Below are 21,602 nucleotides of genomic sequence, written 5' to 3'. Positions count from 1 at the left end.
GGAATCAATCCACTCATTCCTTCATAACCAAGACAGTCCCAGTCCTCCATTTTTTGTGATATTTCCATTCTGTGTAGCCTTTGGTCCTGCCCAACTAATTAAGCATCACGTCGTCAATGAGGACCTAAGTGAGGAACTAAAATGACATTCCTTAGCCACATTAACCAGATGTTTTTATTTATAGGCACAGGATCAGACATGATCCAGACATGAATAAACAAAGAATGAAGAGAGTAATATTAAGTGTGCAGATGATGGAAACTTCCAGTCATATATATTCCAGTCATCTATCTTATCTTGCTTAACAGCCTTGCACATCTACTTGGAATGTACATTGCAGCATTTTGCAGGAAGATCTTGGGATTAATTTGTGGAACGTGTAGCCTCCTGTTGTTCTTAAATGCAATTCCCAGAGCCTCAGCACAAGTGAAGGAGAGGAATGTTGATAATGGTGTTCGGTTAGGTGGGTTATAGGTCATCTTATCAAGATGTCTTAATGGGATGTTACAAATGGTTATCCTTTATTATCTCCTACAAGGAACATCCTTTCAGATATGAGTTAAAACAAGTGAAATCATGAAAGCAATTGTGGAACATCCCACAATCTAGTCATTGGCATCTTAATATGGCCAGTATAGAAACTGCAGAAAATGCCCTATTTTTAAGTGAAGGCCCAGTAATCAAATACCATGGTTTAAGATGAAAATTACTGGACCTCAAGAGAATGGAAGGCTGCTAGTTGGCACATACTTTGCTCCCCCTCCCATTAAACTTTGAATGGAGAAGTCTGCATTTGAGTTAATCTTTTAAATCAGTGCTGAATGATTTATACAGCCTTCAGAATTACTTTTGAATGAAATATATTGAGTAGAACAAGGTAATCCAGAAGCAAAATTTAAAGCCCAAATCTAGTTTGATACTTTGATTATTACACCAACACTCAGTAAGAGGGAGCCATAATTCCAGCCCATAATTGACCAAGCTTTAATCAGTTGGTTTTGGATGAAGGAATGTTTGAAACAAATAAGTCTTTTTCACAGGTCCAGTCCTCATTCTGTTTTGATAAGCCAGAAAAATAATATTTATTGAAACAGAGGAAGAACTTTTGATAGTTTGAACTCTATGCTTAAATTATATCAAGAATATTTATCTCCAGATTCTACCTGCAGTCCTTCATGATATGTGAATTTCATTTCCCATAATTTGCAGGGTCTTCTAAAAATTGGTCCAGTCCGGTTAGTTTATTGCCCTTTCAGCTATTCTTTCTGTGGGTAATCTATTCATTAAAAGCATTTTCCATTATCCCAGATGTCCAAAGGATCTAACAATTTCTTTTCAAAATTTTCTAAGCCTATCAATTGGACCAAAAATGTGTGCAGTTTTGTTTAGATTGAATATGGGGTGTATCTATGAACACACCCTGCATTAAGATTTGAATGTTCATTGGATCATGCTGACTAAAAACAGGGGAAATGAATCAAGTGTGGTCATTGACACATATTAAACCGATTGTGTGAATATTTATCCTTATGGTTTGTGCTATGTGTTAAGGTTTATCTGTTGCATGTATATAGTCCTCATGCTGCTTATGCAAAGAATGGTGACACTGTCCCTCTACATGCTGAATTTGAATTATACAATTCATGCTTATTAATTCATTTGATACATATTTTATTAAAAGTTTTTGTTCTTAATATAAAACACAAAAATAAATAAAGGTCTGGAAAAAAGGGAAAGAAAATAAAATAGCAGAGACAGAGTGAGGGAAGAGGGTAAAAGAAATTAAATAAAGAAATAAAAAAACACTTTTTTAAGTGAAGTAAATACATAATTACATTATAGTATCAACTTATTAATATCATATATTAATATATATATATATATATATATATATATATATATATATATATATATATATATATATATATATATATATATATATCAGGTATTATCATATCAATAGTAACTACTAGCCATTTCTATAGCAGTAACCCACATAATTGTTAAAACCCAAAGTCAAAATTTCATTTCTCCCCCTTTCAAACACTAAGTCTAGGAGTAGTTTCCAAGCAACCACAAAACTATTTACATTCTTGTCTCTCATTAGTGCAGTCAATTTCACCATCTCCAGGCAGTTCCATCATCTTCTCAATCCATTCCACCACTGTGGGAGTTAATACTTTTTTCCATTTCTGACCATATAGGATTCTTGCAACCTTCAACATATATAGCAACAAAGTTCCATTTCTCCCTGTTGGTGGATTTATAGTGTTCACAGATATTATTTCAAGGATAAGAGAAAATACAACATACAAACAAAAAAACAGCAAGAGCAAAGAATAACATGGTGAATCCATTTTCAAATCAAAAGAACTTAGAATTAGTGGTCATACATGTCACTGTTTTATTAATCTACAGTTGAAAGAAAGGTTTACTCTGGATAAAAAATAATATGATTTTGAAGCGGATAAAAAAATGAATTTGAAATGATGCTCCATAGTAATGATGAACATCTTATAGCTATGTTTTTTTAAACGTTGTTACAGATATATCTGGAAAGTGAATATGTATGATTAATGGACAAGAAATTTTGCTTAAAATATGTTAGAGCAATGGAAAAATATGTGGATTAAAGGACTGAAATTCACATTGAATTATGTAATCTTAAAGAGAATTTTTATAAAATGATGTGCCTTTGTTATTTAATGCCAGATAAATTATCAAAAATGTATAAGGGTGTTCTGAATGTTTATTGGAAATACAGGTGTAAGGAGTTCATGCTTATTCATTTCTGAATAATGTCCTATTGATTTGGTTTTACTTTATTCACAGGTAAATTCTATTTAATTCAGCAGGCTTTTTAAACAATGGAGTGCTTATTGGAGCTATTTTGCATGTATTCCAATGCCTATGCAAATAGGAGTCAAAACACAGCTTTTAGATTCTTAGAAAAGGATTAAAAACAAAATGATTGTTTAAAATAGCTTTGATAATTAGAAATCAGCCATATTAGATTCTATTGATGTATGTTCTATTATGCTGGCTGTTTTAACTTTCTTTGGGGAAAAAGAGCTGTGGTGGCGCAGTAGTTAGAATGCAGTACTACAGGATATTTCTGCTGGCTACCTGCAATATGGAAGTTCTAGTCTCACTTGCTCGAGGTTGACTCAGCCTTCCATCCTTCCGAGGTGGGTAAAATGAGGACCCAGATTGTTGGGAGCAATATGTTGACTCTGTAAACTGCTGAGAGAGGGTTGTAAAGCGCTGTGAATTAGTATATAAATCTGCTATTGCTAAATGATCAGGCATGTTAGTTTTTGAGACATTCCTTGCGATGCATTTTGCAAAAGACATCTCCATCCAGATGCAATGGATGATACCTGTAGGTTGCGAAGATCACAGTAAATGGAGTAAATGGATGCTATATCTGATGAACTACTACTTACTTCTCCTACTTGCAGCAATTCCACAATGAATGAAGTAAATAGTACGAGAGAGTCCTTAGTACTCTCTGAGCTGGGTTGTTTTCTTGCAGACGTTTCAATACCAAACTATGCAATATCATGAATGCCAGTAGGGGGTGGGATTTGCTCTCATTTTACAGTGGTTTGCCCTGTCATTATTTATCAGAGTGATGTTGGTGGTCTCTTGATGAGGCTGTTGTTTATCTGGGTTGAGCAACCTAGCATTGAAGATCTGTAAAGATTCTCAGTCATCCAGGCCATGGTTGTCCCAAAGGTGCTTTTTCAGGAGGCAACTGGACTTCCTTGTTTTTTTCTTTTGAAGTTTCACTTCTCATCCAAGAAGCTTCTTCAGCTCTGACAGGATAGTGAGGAATGGAAAGATTTGGAATGGATTTGAAATCCTTCCATTCCCTACTATCCTGTCAAGAGTTGAAGAAGCTTCTTGGATGAGATGCGAAAAAGTGTTTTCTTTTTCTTCAAAAGAAAAAAAAAAACAAGAAAGTCCAGTTGCCTCCCGGAAAAGCACCTTTGGGATAGCACTGAAGATGTTACCTAGCTGGGTAGGGCATAGGATCTGCCAGAAAAAAAGCACACTGGTGTCCCAGCCAGAATAACTATTCCATCCATGCTTTGCTGTTCAAGAGTGAGAGATTGTAACTGAAAAATTGAGGTCATTTGTACTGACCAGCAACATTTTAGGCTTCTGAAACGAATGAAAGTGCAATACTGTGCTGTGTAATTTTGTATGGAAGTATCCAGAGCTATAGAAAGTAGAACCAACGGTTCCACCACAAATGCGCGTATGACAAAAGCGCGTGTGACTAAACCACGGTGACAAAACCGCGCCGTCAAAACCGTGGAGACGAATGAGCACTGAAGCGCACCGACAGAAGTGCGCTGTAACATAACCCTAAAAATAACCCTAAACCTAACCCTAACCCTAACCCTAAACCTAAACCTTACCTTAACTTAAATCGCGCTGTTGTTGGCGCGCTGTTGTCGGCGCACTGTTGTCGGCGCGCTTTTGACATCGCGGTTTTAGCGCCGCGGTTTTGTCGGCACGCTTTTGACGTTCGCGGTTATGTCGTGCCACGGAACCAACAGCTACCTAGATATTTTTTTTAAAGAAAAACAAGTTCCAACTTAGCATCAGCTGAATGATTTTGGATCAGTCAGTCTCTCTCAGCTCCACCTACCTCATAGGCCTCTTTTATGGGGAAAATAGGAAGAGAAAGGAGTATTGTTCATGTCTTCTGCCTTGAGTTACTTCAAAATTAGAAAGGCAGGATAAGAAATCAAGCAAACAAATAAGATTCTATTTTGCATTTCAGCAATTGAAAACTGATTGTTGAACAGGCTAAACCAGGACTTTGTGACCTTTGACTTTGAATTGGGTGGCACTGCCCCAGAAAGATCCAGTCCATAACTTAGGGTTTCTCCTGGATTCATGACTCAAAAGATCAGCTGGCAGTTGTGGCTAGCAGAGCCTTTGTACAGCTTTGTTTGTGCACTAATTGCGGCCTTTCCTGGATCAGGATCCCCTGCACTCAGTTGTTCAATCCCTGTTGATCTCGCGATTGGACGATTATAATGCACACTCCATAGGGTTACCTTTGAAAAGCATTTAGAAACTACAGTTAATGCAAGTGTGGCAGCATGGGCAGTTTTGGGGTCCCCAAGAATGGCCCTTGTAACAGCACTGCACCACAAGCTGTATTGGTTGTTGGTCTGCTTTCAAGTGCAATTCAAAGTATTGATGATTGCCTTTAAAGCTCTTCATGGTCCAGGTTACTTGAGAGTCCATCTCACCCCACTGGGATTGGCCCATCCTACTCTTGCTGGCAGAGGAGGCATGCTGTAGGTCCCACAAGTCTTGAGAATTCTGGCTGGACAAGCGTCCAGGGGGAGGGCCTTCTCTACTGTTGCTCCTGCCCTCGGGAATATCTTGCCTTTCAATGTGATGTTGGCCCCAACCCTCCTATCCTAAAAACGTGTCTCTGCCAGTTGGCTTGCAACCCCAATGGAGATAGTTGATCAAGTAACAACAGCTCCCACCTCCCCCATCTATGTTCCTGCCTTCTCCAAGTGTTCTTAGATGTTAATGTTTGATTTTAATTTCTATGTTTTAATGTAAATGCATAGACATATTTTAATGATTGTAAGTTGCCCAGAGTTATCCTATAGTAAGATTGATAACCAATATTTTATAAACAAATAAATGTGTTTCTCTACATAGTAGTCCAGTTTTTGTTTTTTAATTAAATCCTTTGAAGATATGCATTGGTGCTGAAGCCTAAAAGCTGGTACAACCTTAAATATGTATATGGGTCAATTTTTGAAATAGTACAAGACTATTAGTGGGCTTATCCCCAAATAAGAAATGATCGTGTCTATCCAAAAAACTGAACTATAAACCATGGGTAATAATCAGTGGCCTGTAACACTTATATTTCTATGATTTGTTAAAAAAAACCTACATTAAAACTTCATGTTATGATCTGATTCACATAATGTGCAAAAAATACATGAGCCAGCTTTCTTAGAATTGAGTGTCTTGTGCAAAATTAGAATCATTGGGTAAATCATGATTAGAGTACATAGGTAAACCATGGTTAACTTACAGAGTTCTGATTTAATTTTGCCTTAGTTTGTAAATCACCATTTACAAAGACAGCATAAGGATTTTAAAAAAATTAAATGCATGGGTTATTTGTCCCATATTAGCATAAAAAGGAAGATTTTGTATGAATTGGCAAAGAATTTATTTTATTTTTATTTATTTATTTAGAATAGGAATAGAATAGAATAGAATAGAATAGAATAGAATTCTTCATTGGCCAAGTGTGATTGGACACACAAGGAATTTGTCTTTGGTGCATATGCTCTCAGTGTACATAAAAGAAAAGAAAAAATACATTAATCAAAAATCATAAGTGATAGTCATAGGTTACTGAGATGAGATGAGATGCTTTATTTGTATGCCGCCCTTTTCCCTGGGGGGACTCAGGGCGGCTCACAACTCAAGGGGAGGGAGGACAAACAAGTCACAGACATAAAAACGATACATCATTAAAAACACAACAGTCATACAATTCGAGTGGGGTTGAAATCTTTAGCCCCAGGCCTGTTGGGACAGCCAGGACTTAAGGGCTACGCGGAAGGTCTGGAGGGTGGTGAGGGTACGAATCTCCATGGGGAGTTCATTCCAGAGGGTCGGAGCAGCCACCGAGAAGGCTCTCCTCCGGGTAGTTGCCAGCCGACATTGGCCGGCTGATGGAATTTGGAGGAGGCCTAATCTATGGGATCGTATCGGCCTAGTGGAGGTAATTGGCAGTAGGCGGTCTCTCAAGTACCCAAATCCAATACCATGCAGGGCTTTGGAGGTGACAAGTAGCACCTTGAAGCGCACTCGGAGATCAACAGGCAGCCAGTGCAGCTCGCGGAGGATAGGTGTTACGTGGGTGAAACGGGGTGCACCCACGATCGCTCGCGCGGCCACATTCTGGACCAGCTGAAGTCGCCGAATGCTCTTCAAGGGCAGCCCCATGTAGAGCACATTGCAGTATTCCAGCCTAGAGGTCACAAGGGCACGAGTGACTGTTGTGTACTAATAAGCAATCAACTCATACTAGGAAACAAAACAATATAAATGGTAAAGATACAAACAACATGGTTAAAGTCATAAGTAGGAGGAGATAGATAATAGAAAGGATGAAAAGAATAATAGTAATATAGTCTTAGTAAATAGTTTTTCAGCGTAATGGGAAATAGTTGTTTAGCAGAGTGATGGCATTTGGGAAAAAACTGGCTTATGTCTAGTTGTTCTGGTGTGCAGTGCCCTACTAGAGGTTGAAAGAGATCAGTACAGGGCTGAAGAGTATGCCCAATTCTTAGCGGACAAAATTGCTCGGTTTCGGTCGGACTTGGACTCCACCCCCGCAGTTCCAGCCGAGGCACAGGGGGACCAAGTAGAACAGCTCTGGGTTGAGTTTCAGGACGTTACCCCCGGGGATGTGGACAAGGCCATGAGAGCTGTAAGTACCTCCACCTGCGTTCTGGATCCGTGTCCCTCATGGCTGGTTACGAACTGCAGTGAGGTGACACGAGGCTGGATCCAGGCGGTCGTGACCGCCTCCGTTCGGGAGGGGAACTTCCCCGCCGCACTGAAAGCAGCGGTGGTGAGACCCCTCCTGAAGAAACCATCTTTGGATCCAGCTGTTCTTAATAGCTATCGTCCTGTCTCCAACCTTCCCTTTTTGGGGAAGGTTGTTGAGAAGGTGGTGGCCTTTCAGCTCCAACGGTCCTTGGAGGAAGCAAACTACCTAGACCCCTTCCAGTCAGGCTTCAGACCCGGTTACAGCACAGAAACCGCTTTGGTCGCATTGATTGATGATCTCTGGAGAGCCAGAGATGAAGGACATTCCTCCATCCTGGTCCTCCTTGACCTCTCAGCGGCTTTCGATACCATCGACCATGGTATCCTTCTGCGACGACTGCGGGGGGTGGGAGTGGGAGGCACCGTGCTACGGTGGTTCTCCTCCTACCTCTCGGACAGGTCGCAGTCGGTGTTAGTGGGGGGGCAGAGATCGTCCCCTAGGCCCCTAAATTATGGGGTGCCTCAGGGTTCGGTCTTATCCCCCCTGCTATTCAACATCTACATGAAACCGCTGGGAGAGATCATCCGCAGGCACGGGATTAGATACCATCAATATGCGGACGATACTCAATTGTATCTGTCCGCCCCGTGCCAACTCAATGAAGCGGCAGATGTGATGAGCCGGGGTCTTGAGGCCGTTATGGACTGGATGAGGGTTAACAAGCTTGTGCTCAACCCAGAAAAGACCGAGTGGCTGTTGTGTTTTCCTCCCAAAGATTTGACTAATATTCCAACACTCAGGCTGGGGGGTCAAATTTTGCACCCCTCAGAGAGGGTTCGCAACTTGGGAGTCCTCCTGGATCCACAGCTGTCATTTGACCACCACCTAACGGCTGTGACCAGGGGGGCATTCGCCCAGGTTCGCCTGGTGCGCCAGTTGCGACCCTACCTGAATCGGGAGGCTCTCACAACAGTCACTCGGGCCCTTGTGATCTCTAGGCTGGAATACTGCAATGTGCTCTACATGGGGCTGCCCTTGAAGAGCATCCGGCGGCTTCAGCTAGTTCAGAACGCAGCCGCGCGAGTGATTGCGGGTGCACCTCGATTCACCCGCATAACACCCATCCTCCGCGAGCTGCGCTGGCTGCCTGTCGATCTCCGGATGCGCTTCAAGGTGCTATTAATCACCCATAAAGCCCTACATGGCAGTGGATCTGGATACTTGAGAGACCGCCTTCTGCCAATTACCTCCCTGCGACCAATAAGATCCCATAGACTAGGCCTCCTCCGTATTCCATCGGCCAGCCAGTGTCGGCTGGCAACCACAAGGAGGAGGGCCTTCTCAGCAGTAGCCCCGGCCCTTTGGAACGAGCTCCCCGTGGAGATTCGTACCCTCTCCACCGTCCAAGCCTTCCGCATAGCCTTGAAGAACTGGCTCGCCCGTCAGGCCTGGGGATAAGGATAGTTACCCCTCCCGAATGATGAATGTATGTTGCCTACCATTTTATTATATGTCTTCTATCTTGATGTTTGTGTTCCCCCCTTCCCAGTTTTATGTGAGCCGCCCTGAGTCCCCTCAGGGAAAAGGGCGGCCTACAAATTCTAATAAAACTAAACTAAACTAAACTAAACTATGTAAACTCAAATAATATTGTAATATAGTGATTGGCTTTAAAATGGAACATTGAAATATTGAATAACTACTTTAAAACAAATATGTATATTAATACTAGGATTTAATAAGTTTGATTAATGTAACAAATACCATTACTATTATTATTTATTTGTGTCCCAAAATGAACAATACCCAGATGCCACACTGTTCATGTATTGATGTTGATGTATATTCTAAAAAAAATCCAAAAAACTTGGGGAAAAAAGATCCCAAGCTTTCTAATATGATGCCTTAACCACTAAACAAAACTGTTGTACAGATTTCCCTTGACTTATGATCACAACTGAGCCAAAATTCCAGTTGCTAAGCAAGATCTTAAGTGAGTTTTGGCCCATTTTATGACCTTTCTTGCTATAGTTGTTAAGTGAATCACTGCACTTATTAAGTTAATTACACTATTGTAAAGTGAATTTAGCTTCCCTATTGAGTTGGTATGTTAGAAGGTTGCAAAAGGTGAGCATATGACCCTGGGGCATTGCAACCATCATAAATATGAGCCAGTTGCCAAGTGTCCAAAGTTTGATCACCTGACTGAATGGATGCCGAAATGGTTAAAAGTGTGCAAAATGGTCATAAGACATTTTTTTCACTCCCATAGTAACTTTGAATGGTCACTAAATGAAAGATTGCAAGTCAAGCACTATTTGTATTTATTGGAGCTGAATTTGATCTTAATCTGCTAATTGTAGTGTTGAAAGTGGGATGGGGGTATCAGTCTGCACCTTTCAAAGATTGTTTCTCAATTTTTATATTTGAATATTCAAAATTTCAATATTATGGAAATATGTCAATGAAGATTCTAAGTCATCCAGGTGTCTGAAAGTTGAGTCAAATAGCAAAAAATAAAAAAAATAAAAGTCCAGTTGCCATGATTCAACTTCCAGATATTATTGAAACATATTATTCCAATTCAGATGAGAATCCTTTTTAAAAAAACACTGTGTTCACTTAAATTTTGCCCTTGGGGGAATATTGAAGGTACATCTCTTACAAGATATTGCAAAAATAAATAAATCATGGAAGTCAGCTGGTGAAGTTTGCAATTTTATCTACTTGTGTAGAACCCCTTTCTGCCAGGGCTGCCATGGATACCTAAAAATAGAAGTTGTGACTTGTGTGATACGTTGCGTGAACCTAATACCGTTTCTGTCATCTTTTATAGCTGGCAGGGGGAGCAATAACAAGGGATGTTCAGGAGGAAGTGGAATATGCAGGTGCCTCATTTGCGTGTGCAGGTGAATGCCTACGCATGACCCTCTCTCACCCCGCACATGGCGGATTCTATCAATTGGCACAGGCAATTAGATCGCCTGCGAACAGAACTGTTCAAGATCGTAACCCCTCAGTTTCGCATGGCATTCCGGGATCCGTCGTTCTCATACGGGCCCATCCGTGGCACATCCGGTACTACATCTCCCATCATACCGTGCGCTCTACTTCCTAGTCGATCCGAGGATCTCTGGTAGTTATAGTACTCTCCCTCCATACTTTGCTAAAGAGCCACGCCAATCGCAACTACACTTCCCAGAATGCTTGTCGGCCTCTCTTGTCCCACCCTTCTCGGTTACCCTCCCCGCCGTAAGGCCGATAGGAGTAAAATGGCTGCTACAGAGGCCGGGCCCGAACATTTTCGACGGCGATCGCCGCGCCTCCTGGTTTTGTGCTGAGGTGGGCGGGCGGAGGGGCCTAGTTTCCCGGTGGAGCCGGGTAATTACGGAAAGGATTTGGGAGGCGTGTTGGGAGAAGAGCAGATCTGATGATCGGAGCTGGGGGTGTAGAAAGCGCCATTGTAGGAGAGGGAGAGGTTGGGTGTACGCAGTGCAGGAGCGAGCACTAGAAGGGTATGAGGCATTTTGGGGTGACGCAGGAGAAGGTTGTGGGGTGAACCGTTAGTTAAGATGGGGGAGGGGAGGAAAAGATTGGGGGAAAGCCAGGACTGATCAGGAGATCATCTCACCTGGAAGTGGAGGTAGAGCACATACCGTAGTAAGAGGGAGGGGGAGCCTTTGGTGGGCTCCCTGATTTTTTGGGGTATCTCATTTCGAAATGTGGAGAGGAAGAAAATGGTAAATGGAGTGGGAGGTTGGTGTTTATGGTTTTTGGGACTTGCATATCTCTGGGACAGGTCCCATTGATCATATCACCGTTTATCTGGGAAGGAAGGGGGCATGAAAGGGGAACATACCCCTTAATTTTGTGGTATGTGTTTGGTATGGAGGACAAGCTGGATTTGGGGCCTGTTGGTCTGAAGGAGGTGGGTGGGTGGGTGGATGCCTTTAATCCCTCAAACAATGAGATTTGATTGGGAGCAGGGATGGGTAACCAGAAGCCTCCATATTTATAGAAATTGTAATTTAAAATATATAGAGAGAGAATAAGCCAAATTACTATGTGTGGTTGAATAACTTTTGGCAGAATTCTTGCTATGGCATTTGCCAGGGCAGAGATTGTGGCAAGAAGGGGATTAGGATACAATATGGCCATAGAAGAGAATAATGCTGAGCACAGGAAGCTGCCTGGCATAAATCAGATTGTTTAATTTGTATGATTTATTTTTGGCTGAGGTTTTCAGGTCCTCAGCAGCCTATCTATCATACTTTTTCCTAGATAAGCATGAGATTAAGTAAAAGATCTTCTGTATGCACAATGTTGCTATGGTTAATATAATAAATTATATGTTGAAGAAATGAGGTGCAGCTCTGGTCAAAGATACTTCTGATATCTGAGAGTTGTATTAGTACAGGAGGTTTAGTAATGAAGTATCAAATTATTGATAACTTAAAAACTGTCATGTTGAAAGTGATCGGAAAACCTAAAATGCTGATCAATATAAAGTATTGTTAATAGGTGACAGAGAGTCTTATTAAATGGTTGGAATAACATATCTTGAACAAGGTGAGATCAGAATACTGGAATTCCAATAAGCACTGAATACAATGGGCAGATTTATGTGTGATCTTAGCTTGAAATGCAGAAAAATGGAGGATCAAGATTTGGAAAGGGTAAAAGATAATAGGAAATGTTCCTTGGAGGATCTTAAAGAAATAATACAGAGCAATGCGGGAATGAATTTTTAGAAATAAATAAACTGTAAATTAAGGAGTTGGATAACTGACTTGCTAGGTATATAAAATAAACATGGTTTGAAGCTTCTTATATAGACCTTCTGTCATAGGATGAAAGTCTGGCAAAGCTCTACACATCTGCCAGATAACTGGTTCATTAAACATAAAGAATTGAGAAATAAAAAACCTATTTGGAGCTAGTATATTTTTCCTCATTAAAGGTGAGAAAGTCAAGCTTGAATATCTTCATAATTCAGAGATTCAAGAAAAATATTTTGCTCTCTAAGAATTCAATTTTGAAGCTGTTCTCTACCAGGGATACCACAACTTCTTGGGCTTTACTCCTATTATTTTCAGAGGGCTTTCCTACTATGCTCCTGTTTCTTGACGTTCAATTTTCTAGAGGCATCTTTTTAAAAGAGCAATGGACCAAGCCTTGAAAAAACAATTGGGGACGAGATAGACAAATATTGGGAAGTTAAGTGCAATTGCAGGATTTATAAAAATAGAGAAAATGCCTTACATAAAAGAGTGGTATAGCAGAGGAAAATTTGTTGGATGGATAGTTACAATGGGAAAGGATTTTGTACCTTCTGATATAGATGTTGTAATATGAAAAATTAATCAAGAGACCATGAGCATTGAAATTTAACCTCACTGTTCATAAAAGCAAAAGCTGTTTCCCTTAATATATTTTATTTGATTGTTGTCTGTTTAATCAGTTCTGTTCTAGCAGCTTACCATGACATCAGATTCAAGTCAGTTGCTCTGAATCTCCACTGAGATCCTATCTCAGTAGTCTTATATATAAGACAATGGATACTTACTTCACTCATTATGGCAAGGGCACACAACTTATCTTAAAGACCACCAAAATTTTGCATAGAATGGTGAGGGCCATACTTCAAAGGTGGGTATTTGTTTTGAGATGGAAGTTCAGGTGCTGAATAATAGAAGGCTATCCTTTTTTCCATAGGTACCTGCTTTACAAAGCTAGGGCTTGTATATAAACAAGCAGTTTTAAATAAGTTTCCCTGCTTTGGCTAAGTCTGAAATAATTGTCTGGTTTAAAGTTGCCAATGAGGTAAGCGTTTGATACTCTTTCCTAGTGATTTTCAACCACTTTGTTTGGAAAACAATTAGAAATACCTAATTAAGGATACATTTTTAAGGGACCAATAATTATTTTATAATTTCATGTTCCTTATTGCTTTCATATTTATGAACAATCTAGATCCTGTTTTGAATGATGGGTTTCAGGCAAGTTTTTGGGAAACTTCTGGGAGCTGGTTTGAAGTTCAAATAACTAAATGTACCTTGTGCAAAATTGAGTAGTGGCTTTCCCTCAGTACAAATAGAAATAAAAATACAAATAGAAGAACTCCTTATAATACCGGTACTTAAATCTGGACTCTCATTAATCCCTTGTTCCTCTCAGCTTCTAGGATTTGTATCGCTGCAGACATGGAAGAGGAAAATCAGCGCTCACCAGTCAGGGAGGGTTCTGCACATAGTGGTGAGAAGCCAGCCAGTGAACCTTCCCTTGATTCGGATTGGGACCAATCAGGCACCCTGTGTATTGGCCACGTTATCATTTTGGTAATAGCCGCTCTAATTATTAAGAGATTATGGGATGGCATGATGGATGGGGTGTTTCTTACTGTTGCAGCGTAACAAACTCATAGTGACAGGGAAAGGGAACAAAAGAAACTGGTTCATATTAGAGCAGTGCACAGGGTAATTTTGTTCAAAATTAATTTGTACTGCTGGTACAGACAACATGGTGTTCTTTATATTATGTAGTCACAGGTCTTTTAAATTCTGCAATAAACATGACTATTCCTTGTACTGTTGATTGTAAGTATTATCTGAGTGTCTACAAACAACTTCATTTATAAAACATTTATTTCTTCGATTGTGACATGACAGTAAAGTATTCTAGCACTGGAAAAAGATGCAGTAAACTAGAAAATGCCATGACAGGAAGCCATCATATCTCCTTATCATCTTAGAAAATCTATGCATCATCTTTCATTTTTTATCACAAATTAAAAGACTGTTCTGCATTTGAGAGTTAGTAAAAATGAACTTGATATGATGCCTTATTTTGTTCCTTTTAGCATTGCAATTGCAGCATCAGGTATACCCCAATAGTAATTTTTAAGCCTCCTAAAAATTGAAAAGCAAACATCAAGTTGTACAAAATATTTGGGGAAAACAACCTTATATTTCTTATCTCAAAGCTTAAGACTTTTTTGAATCTAAGATTTTCAAGGAATCAGATGACACTTCATTGCTTCAGATGACACTTCATTGCTGCAATAGTTAATCAATATTAAACAGTTTGTCTCATGCAGCATCTTAACATATTGCCTAGATTATCAAAAAGGAACAAATCTAGAGTTACTTATTTAAAATCCATTGAAACAATGAATTTTTCAATAAAAAATAAACACGTTTGAACAAAAGGAAATGGAATTTTGTTAATCATGCTGAAAATTAATTGATTTCAATTGGCTGTCTCTCTAAATTTCAATCATGATCCAGTCAAATAGGTAGAATGTTTTCCTTTTTCTACAGTATTTTATTAAATACTTATATTAAAAATAGATGAGAAATAAATAGCTAGAATTATACAAATCTAAAAGCTAAAGCATAGGTGTAAGTATAGATAGATAAACAGGATGGTTTCTTAGTATTTTTCTGTTCTTGAAAACAGCACTTCAAGGTATTAAAGCAAGAACAGAGCAGCATGAGCTATTAATCAGACTTTCAGTTCTCAAAGTAATATGTTATTTTTGATCATTTATTTTACTAAATGTAGGTGCTACTGAACCCACTCAGTCTGATGATTGTTTTTGTCCATGGTAAATTAAACAGTAATAAATAATTCCTAAAATTTTAACAATTTTAAGTTAATATGACTCCACCATTGAAGGACATGTTGATAACTCAAATCTAAAATGTTTAAAAAAAGCCAATTTTCAAAAAAAGAAATAATTACTCTGGTAACCAGTCTGATTCCAAAAGGAAACACTATTCCATAGTGTTGCTGCCATGTCCGAGAAATATTATTGCTTAGTTTCAACTCAGTTGGATTTTCATTAGGTAATTATAAATTGAATGTGTGATTACACTGCAAAATTCAAAATGTTTTAATAAACACTCCTCTAAGAATACCAACAATAGCTAAATAGCAGTATCATTTCTATTGCATCTTAGTAGGTTATCATAGTGTTTATTCTTTAAAGTAGGTTAACTGGGAAGGATACCAATCATAATCATCCAGTGACTTGATGGTAATTCAAATTTCTCTTGCTTTATTTTATTTTCAGTTTTTGAACCAGCATGCAAGAGAATCTCTCTGAATATTTTGTAATAATTGGATTCTTAAATGTTTACGTGATTTCATCACTGTTTAGATTTTATTGAAATACATGTGAATAATTAAATGCAGATTTGCTACATGCCACCTACCCAAGGTAATTTTAAAATAGACATAAACATTGTGCTGCTTTCTTCACATTGGGTTTCAACTCCCAGCAATCCTTGCCATTTTAAAAAAAGGATATATGGAGGGCACCATGTTGCCCATCTCAGCTTTTCCTGCTCCTGAGGATAATCATTTGAGTTTCTTTAATATAGTAGAAAGAGCTTCATAAGCTCAGTGGGATATATCCTGAGTATACTGAGAGATGTTTTGTTTTTAATAATATATCTGTTCTGTACCTAAAACATACTAAATTTTGACTAAGTTCAAAAGAATTTGTGAAGTCCTTATGGCTCTTCTCCCAGCTTTGTATCGATTTGTGTTCTCTAAATAAGCAACCCAATTACTGATGGGGCTTCCAAAGCAATGTAAAATGGGCCTTTTTGATGTATGGTAAATAATGATTTATCTTTTTAATACTAATTTTTATTAATGTTTACAGATACATAGCTAAAAAAACCAATACAAACTAAATAATAATAATAATAATAATAATAACAATAATAATAACAATAACAATAACAATAATAGAAAAAGAAAAAAGTAGAGAGAAGAAATAGTAAAAAATATATATTAAGAAATGACTTTTCCCCTTGGTCATGACAAGTCAAGCAATCTCTGTAACTTATTACTTTCTCTCATTCTGCAAAAGCTTAACCTTGATCACTAATTCAACTTAATATTCTTTCCTATGTTTTTAACAGTTTCGATTTTTAATTCTTCTAAACAGCATCCTAGAACTTGATTTCCTTTCATTTTCTCTTAGTTGTTTTTCAGAAATTTCTTCAAAACTTTAACATGTCTCTTTTGTAAATCCAAAATAAGAAAGTTATTCAAGTCATCCTTCTGGTTTGTTGTTTATAACCTCTTTTAATTATTAAGATAGTCTGCTTCATTTGCAAATCCAGTGTAACATCTTTATGTCATTATAATAATTTACTGTTACTTTGTAACTGCATATTTCCTTTTTTTTTTCTTTACTCAGCTCAAGTGTGTATTTTTCTAATATTTTAAAAAATACAGCAACTGCCTCTTATGCAGGAAAAGAAATTTTGGAACAAAATCTCACTATACACTGTGTTACTTGGTTATCAATCTGTGTCTTGCTGTTACTTTCCCAATTTAAAGAATTTTATCACAGTTAAATTTGATTAGTTTTCAGGTTTTTTTATGATCAAAGATTATTAGAACCAGAAATGGGCTCCTGGTTTTAACTGTATTAAAATAAAGTTTCAATGCATGTCTGAAATATTTGCTTCCAGGGAGATGTTTCCTGGAAATAAACTCCATTTTAAAAATTAACTTTTAACTAAACTTTTTAGGAACCTGTCGTGAACAAAATGTGACCATGTTGCAAGTACTTTTAAGTGTATCCAATTCAGTGGGCTCAAAACACAAAAGAGCCAGTGCAACACGCCCCTAATCAACACACACACACAGAGGTATTATTATTCACTATTACTCCATTCTTCCCCATTGCTGCTACTACTCCAACTACTACTCGTAAGTACAGGTGATCCTTGACTTACAACTATTCAATTAGTGACCATTTGAAGTTACAATAGCACTGAAAAAAAGTAATCTATGATAGTTATGATTGTTGCAACATACCCATGGTCATTTAATCAAAATTTGGATGTTTGACAACTTGCTCATAGAGCAAGAGATGGCAAACCTATTTGGCACCAAGTACCAAAAAGGGAGTGCGCATGTGCACGCTTGTCTGGGCCACAACCTGGAAGACGAGTGCCCAGGATGCATCCATGCACCTGAAAATAAATTTCCTGTTTCCAGCATGCACATATGCACCGGCCAGCTAGTCTTCTGGGTTTCTGGCACACATGCACATGCTGGTGATCAACTGTCCAGCATGCATGCACACGCAAGAAAATGGAAGAGCAGCTCTTCCAGTTTTCACATTGCTGCATGCACAAAAGCCAGTTGATCGTCACATGCACATGTGTGCCAGAAACCCAGAAGAGGAACGGGCAATGCTGCACGTACCAGGCAATATCGCTCCGGTCATGTGTTGCCATAGGTTTGCCATCACAGTCCTAGAGTCATGTGATCACGTTTTGTGATATTCTGACAGGCAAAATAAATGGGGAAGCCAGATTCATTTAACAACCATATTACTAGTTTGACACTGCCGTGATTCATTTAACAGCTGACAATAAAAGTTTTAAAATGGAGCAAAATTCATTTAACAACTGTTTCACTTAGCGATGGAAATTTGGGGCTCAGCTGGGGTTGAAGTCAATTTGGGGTTTTACTGCTAAAGAAAATTCTCTTTCTGGTTGTTTTATTCATAAACACACCTCTCCCCCCACTCCCCCAACATAACATCACACCAGCTTCAATTTTTATAGTCAGCGTTGTCCTGCTGGCTGTGTAGAGGTCTTAAAGAGACAGAATGAAAGCAACACAGGTGCTGGCTCTTTTCTGAACAGGCTGCCCTCTCACAGTCCTCTAAGCCGCTTTCACTTTATCTTCCAAAGAAAACAGACTATCTTGGCATAAGAGTGCTTGTGCTAAAAAGAATACCAAAAGGAACAGACCTGAAATCTTGAAGCAGTAGAGTAGATCAAGTGGGCAATTTTATATCTTGGTTAGGCATAAAATGCAGTTCAAAGTTAAATCAATAGTATTAAAGCAGATCTTTACTGCAACTGTCATGGCTACTAGAATTTTCGTTCATTTTTGTGCTGAACAGAACATATGGAGTAGATTAGAATATAGAACATAAACCATGGAATAACAGAGTTGGAAAGGACCTTGGAGATCTAGTCCAACCCCCTGCTCAAGCCGGAGACCCTATACCTTTCAGACAAATGGTTGTCTAGTCTCTTCTTAAAAGTGTCCAGTGATGGGGTACCTACAGTTTCTGAAGGCAAACCATTCCACTGGTTGATTGTTCTAATTGTTATAATTTTTTTCCTTAGTTCTAGATTGCTTTCTCCTTGATTAGTTTTCATGCGTTGTTTCTTGTCTTGCCTTATGGTGCCTTGGAAAATATATTGACCTCCTTAATCTTTGTGGCAGTTCCTTAGACATTGGAACACTGCTCTCATGTCTACCTAGTCCTTCTTTTCACTAGACTAAACATACTCAATTCCTGCCACCGTTCTTCATATATACTTTAATCTCCAGCCCCCTAATCATCCTTGTTTTTCTTTGCACTCTTTCCAGAGTCTCAACATCTATTTTATATTGTGATCAAAACTGAATGCAGTATTCCAAGTGTGGTCTTACTAAAACTTTGTAATGCGGCACTAATACTTCATGTGATCTTGATTCTATCCCTCTAGTAATGCAGCCTAGGATTGTATTGGCTTTTTCGGCTGCTTCTATACCCTGTTCACTCATATTTAAGGGATTGCCGGTAGGATTCAAAGATCCCTTTCACAATTACTGGTATTGCGCCAAGTTTCACATAGTCTATACCTATACAATTGTTTTTTTCTTGCCTAAGTATAAAACCTTACTTTTTTCTACATTGAATTTCCTTTTGTTAGTAGGGCCCAGCATTCAAGTCTTGTCGAGATCCATCTGGATTTTGAGCCTATCTTCTGGTGTGTTGGCTATTCCTGCCAGCCTAATGTCCTCTGCAAATTTGTTGAGTTCCCCTTTTATTCCCTCATCTAGATTGTTTATGAAGATATTGAAGAGTGCTGTGCCAAAAATGGAACTTTGGGGTATCCTACTGCTTACTTCCCTCCATGAGGATGTAGTTCCATTAAGGACTATACATTGAAAACAGTATGTCAGCCAGTTACAAGTCCATCTGGTGGTGGTGCTGTCTATCCCACATTTTTCTAACTTACCAAGAATTAGGTTGTGGTCTACTTTGTCAAATGCCTTACTGAAATCTAACTACACTATATCCACAGCATTTCATTGATCCACTAATATAGTCACGTTGTCAAAGAATGAAATAAGATTTGTTTGGCATGATCTGTTTTTGACAAGCCCATGTTGGCTTCCAGTTATAACTTTGTTTACTTCTAGGTGTTTGCAGATTTATTTCTTGATTATCTTTTCCAAGATCTTCCCAGGTATTGATGTCAGGTTGATTGGTCTGTAATTTCTTGGATCTGTTCCCACCACCCCCTCATTTTTGAAGATGGATACCACATCAGCTGTTTTTCATTTCTGTTGAGTTGTAAAAGGTCCAGGTCTGATTAAAGATTGAAGATAAACTAAAAAAAAGAAATTTTGGATAAGCCCTAGTTGTCTGAGCAAAATTCCTATCACCTAAAATGAATATTAATTTACAAGTCTGACTTTAATACAGGTAGTCCTTGACTTAACAACATTTGTTTAGTGACTATTCAAAGTTAAAAGGACGTGGTGGGTCAGCAGCTAAGATGCTGAGCTTGTTGATCAGAAAGTTCAGCGGTTCGAATCCCTAGTGCTTTGAAGCGGAGTGAGCTTCAAAGTTACAACTGCATTAAAAAAAGGTGACTGGTTTTCACATGACTGTTAGAGTGTCCCTATGTTCACATCATCAAAATTTGGGCACTTGGCAACTGGCATATATTTATGACAGTTGAACTATCCCAGCGTCATGGGATCATCATTTGTAACCTTTTCGGCTTTCTCCCGACAAGCAAATTGGAAAAGCCAGATACTCTTAACAATCGTATGATTCACTGAACAGTGATTCACTTAACAACTGTGGCAAAAAAGTTATAAAATGGGGCAAAACTCACTTAAATGTTTTGCTTAGCAAATAGAAATGTTCGTCTCAATTGTTATTGTAAGTTAAGGACTACACATAGAAGAATTTAACTTCATTAGATTATGTAAATTGTGATAATGTTCCATTCCTTATAATACATATGTAAATTTCAGTTCTGGTAGTTTCTTGCAATACAGTAGCTGATGTTTGTTTTATAATTGTGTAAAGAGAACCTTAGGAATGAAAATGAAAATTACTTGTTTATGCCTTTTATTTATTTTGTGTGGTGGGTGTATAAGATGTTTGTCCCTTTGCATTTGTGTCTCACACAATTCTTCCTTGTAGAAGTGCTTAGTAATCACTATAAAATATGTTGATTATATTTAATTGATCTTTTGGCAATTGCCATGTTTGATATTTCACAGTAACTGATAACTGTCTCTGTCTCCTGTCTTCACAGAAAGCTTTGCAGCAGGCTGTGGGCAGCGGCTTAGCAGGGGAACTGAAAGATCCAGCTAGTGAGAAAGGTACTAAAAACTAGAATGGCAGGGTGATATCAGCATCAGAATTGTTTACCTACATCATTAGACTATCTATAGAAGGCCATAAAGTTAGCGCTGTATCTGCCATAAACTGTCAGACCCTAGAAGGAAGTCCATATCTTTTAGGCAACCCAAAGTCACTTTTTTTGTGAAATGAGCAGTTATGTAAATTGGTTTAATAATTCAATCTTTCAAATTAAAATGTTTTCTCAATTACTGTATTACCTTAGATATTTTTTTTTAAATGTTTGATTTGTATCTGCATTTCTCAGTTTTTTCAGAATGCTTTCCTCATACCACCCAAATACAAAACAATCAAAATAGTAAATCCAGAATGCAGAACTGTTGTCCTCCAAATATGCTGGATTTCAGTTCTTAGCAATCCCATCACGCATGGCCATTGATGAAGAATGTGGATACTATGTATCTCTGGTGTAAAGGTGGATAATTTCTTTGCATGAAAGCCAATATATGAAGGGTTTGAGAAAAAATCTGCCTGGCTGAGACATGCAGCAGCTCTATATAGGTAGTCCTCAACTTACGATCATTTGTTTAGTGATCATTAGAAGTTATAATGTCACTAAAGACA

At 38.5% G+C, this 21,602-nt stretch overlaps 1 protein-coding gene across 4 annotated transcripts in view; it reads left to right on the top strand.

Annotated features, from left to right (window-relative positions):
• Positions 1–10,810: 10,810 nt before the first annotated feature.
• The window catches only part of SCAF1 (SR-related CTD associated factor 1), a 38,055-nt gene continuing 27,263 nt past the window's right edge, over positions 10,811–21,602 (top strand). The window contains exons 1-4 of one of the 4 annotated variants that reach the window (XM_032237858.1): positions 10,811–10,903; positions 13,277–13,384; positions 13,739–13,899; positions 20,932–20,998. In XM_032237858.1, the coding sequence (XP_032093749.1) occupies positions 13,765–13,899; positions 20,932–20,998 (202 nt within the window). In that variant the 5' untranslated portion in view covers positions 10,811–10,903; positions 13,277–13,384; positions 13,739–13,764. Of the gene's footprint in view, positions 10,943–13,276; positions 13,385–13,738; positions 13,900–20,931; positions 20,999–21,602 lie in introns of all 4 variants that reach the window. The other 3 variants (XM_032237859.1, XM_032237860.1, XM_032237861.1) reach the window with 3 other exon arrangements.

Source organism: Thamnophis elegans, chromosome Z (genome assembly GCF_009769535.1).
Source record: "Thamnophis elegans isolate rThaEle1 chromosome Z, rThaEle1.pri, whole genome shotgun sequence".
In the NCBI taxonomy this organism is placed as follows: domain Eukaryota; kingdom Metazoa; phylum Chordata; class Lepidosauria; order Squamata; family Colubridae; genus Thamnophis; species Thamnophis elegans.
Note: the sequence above shows the minus strand (reverse complement) of the source record. Positions and strands in the feature narration are given on the sequence as shown.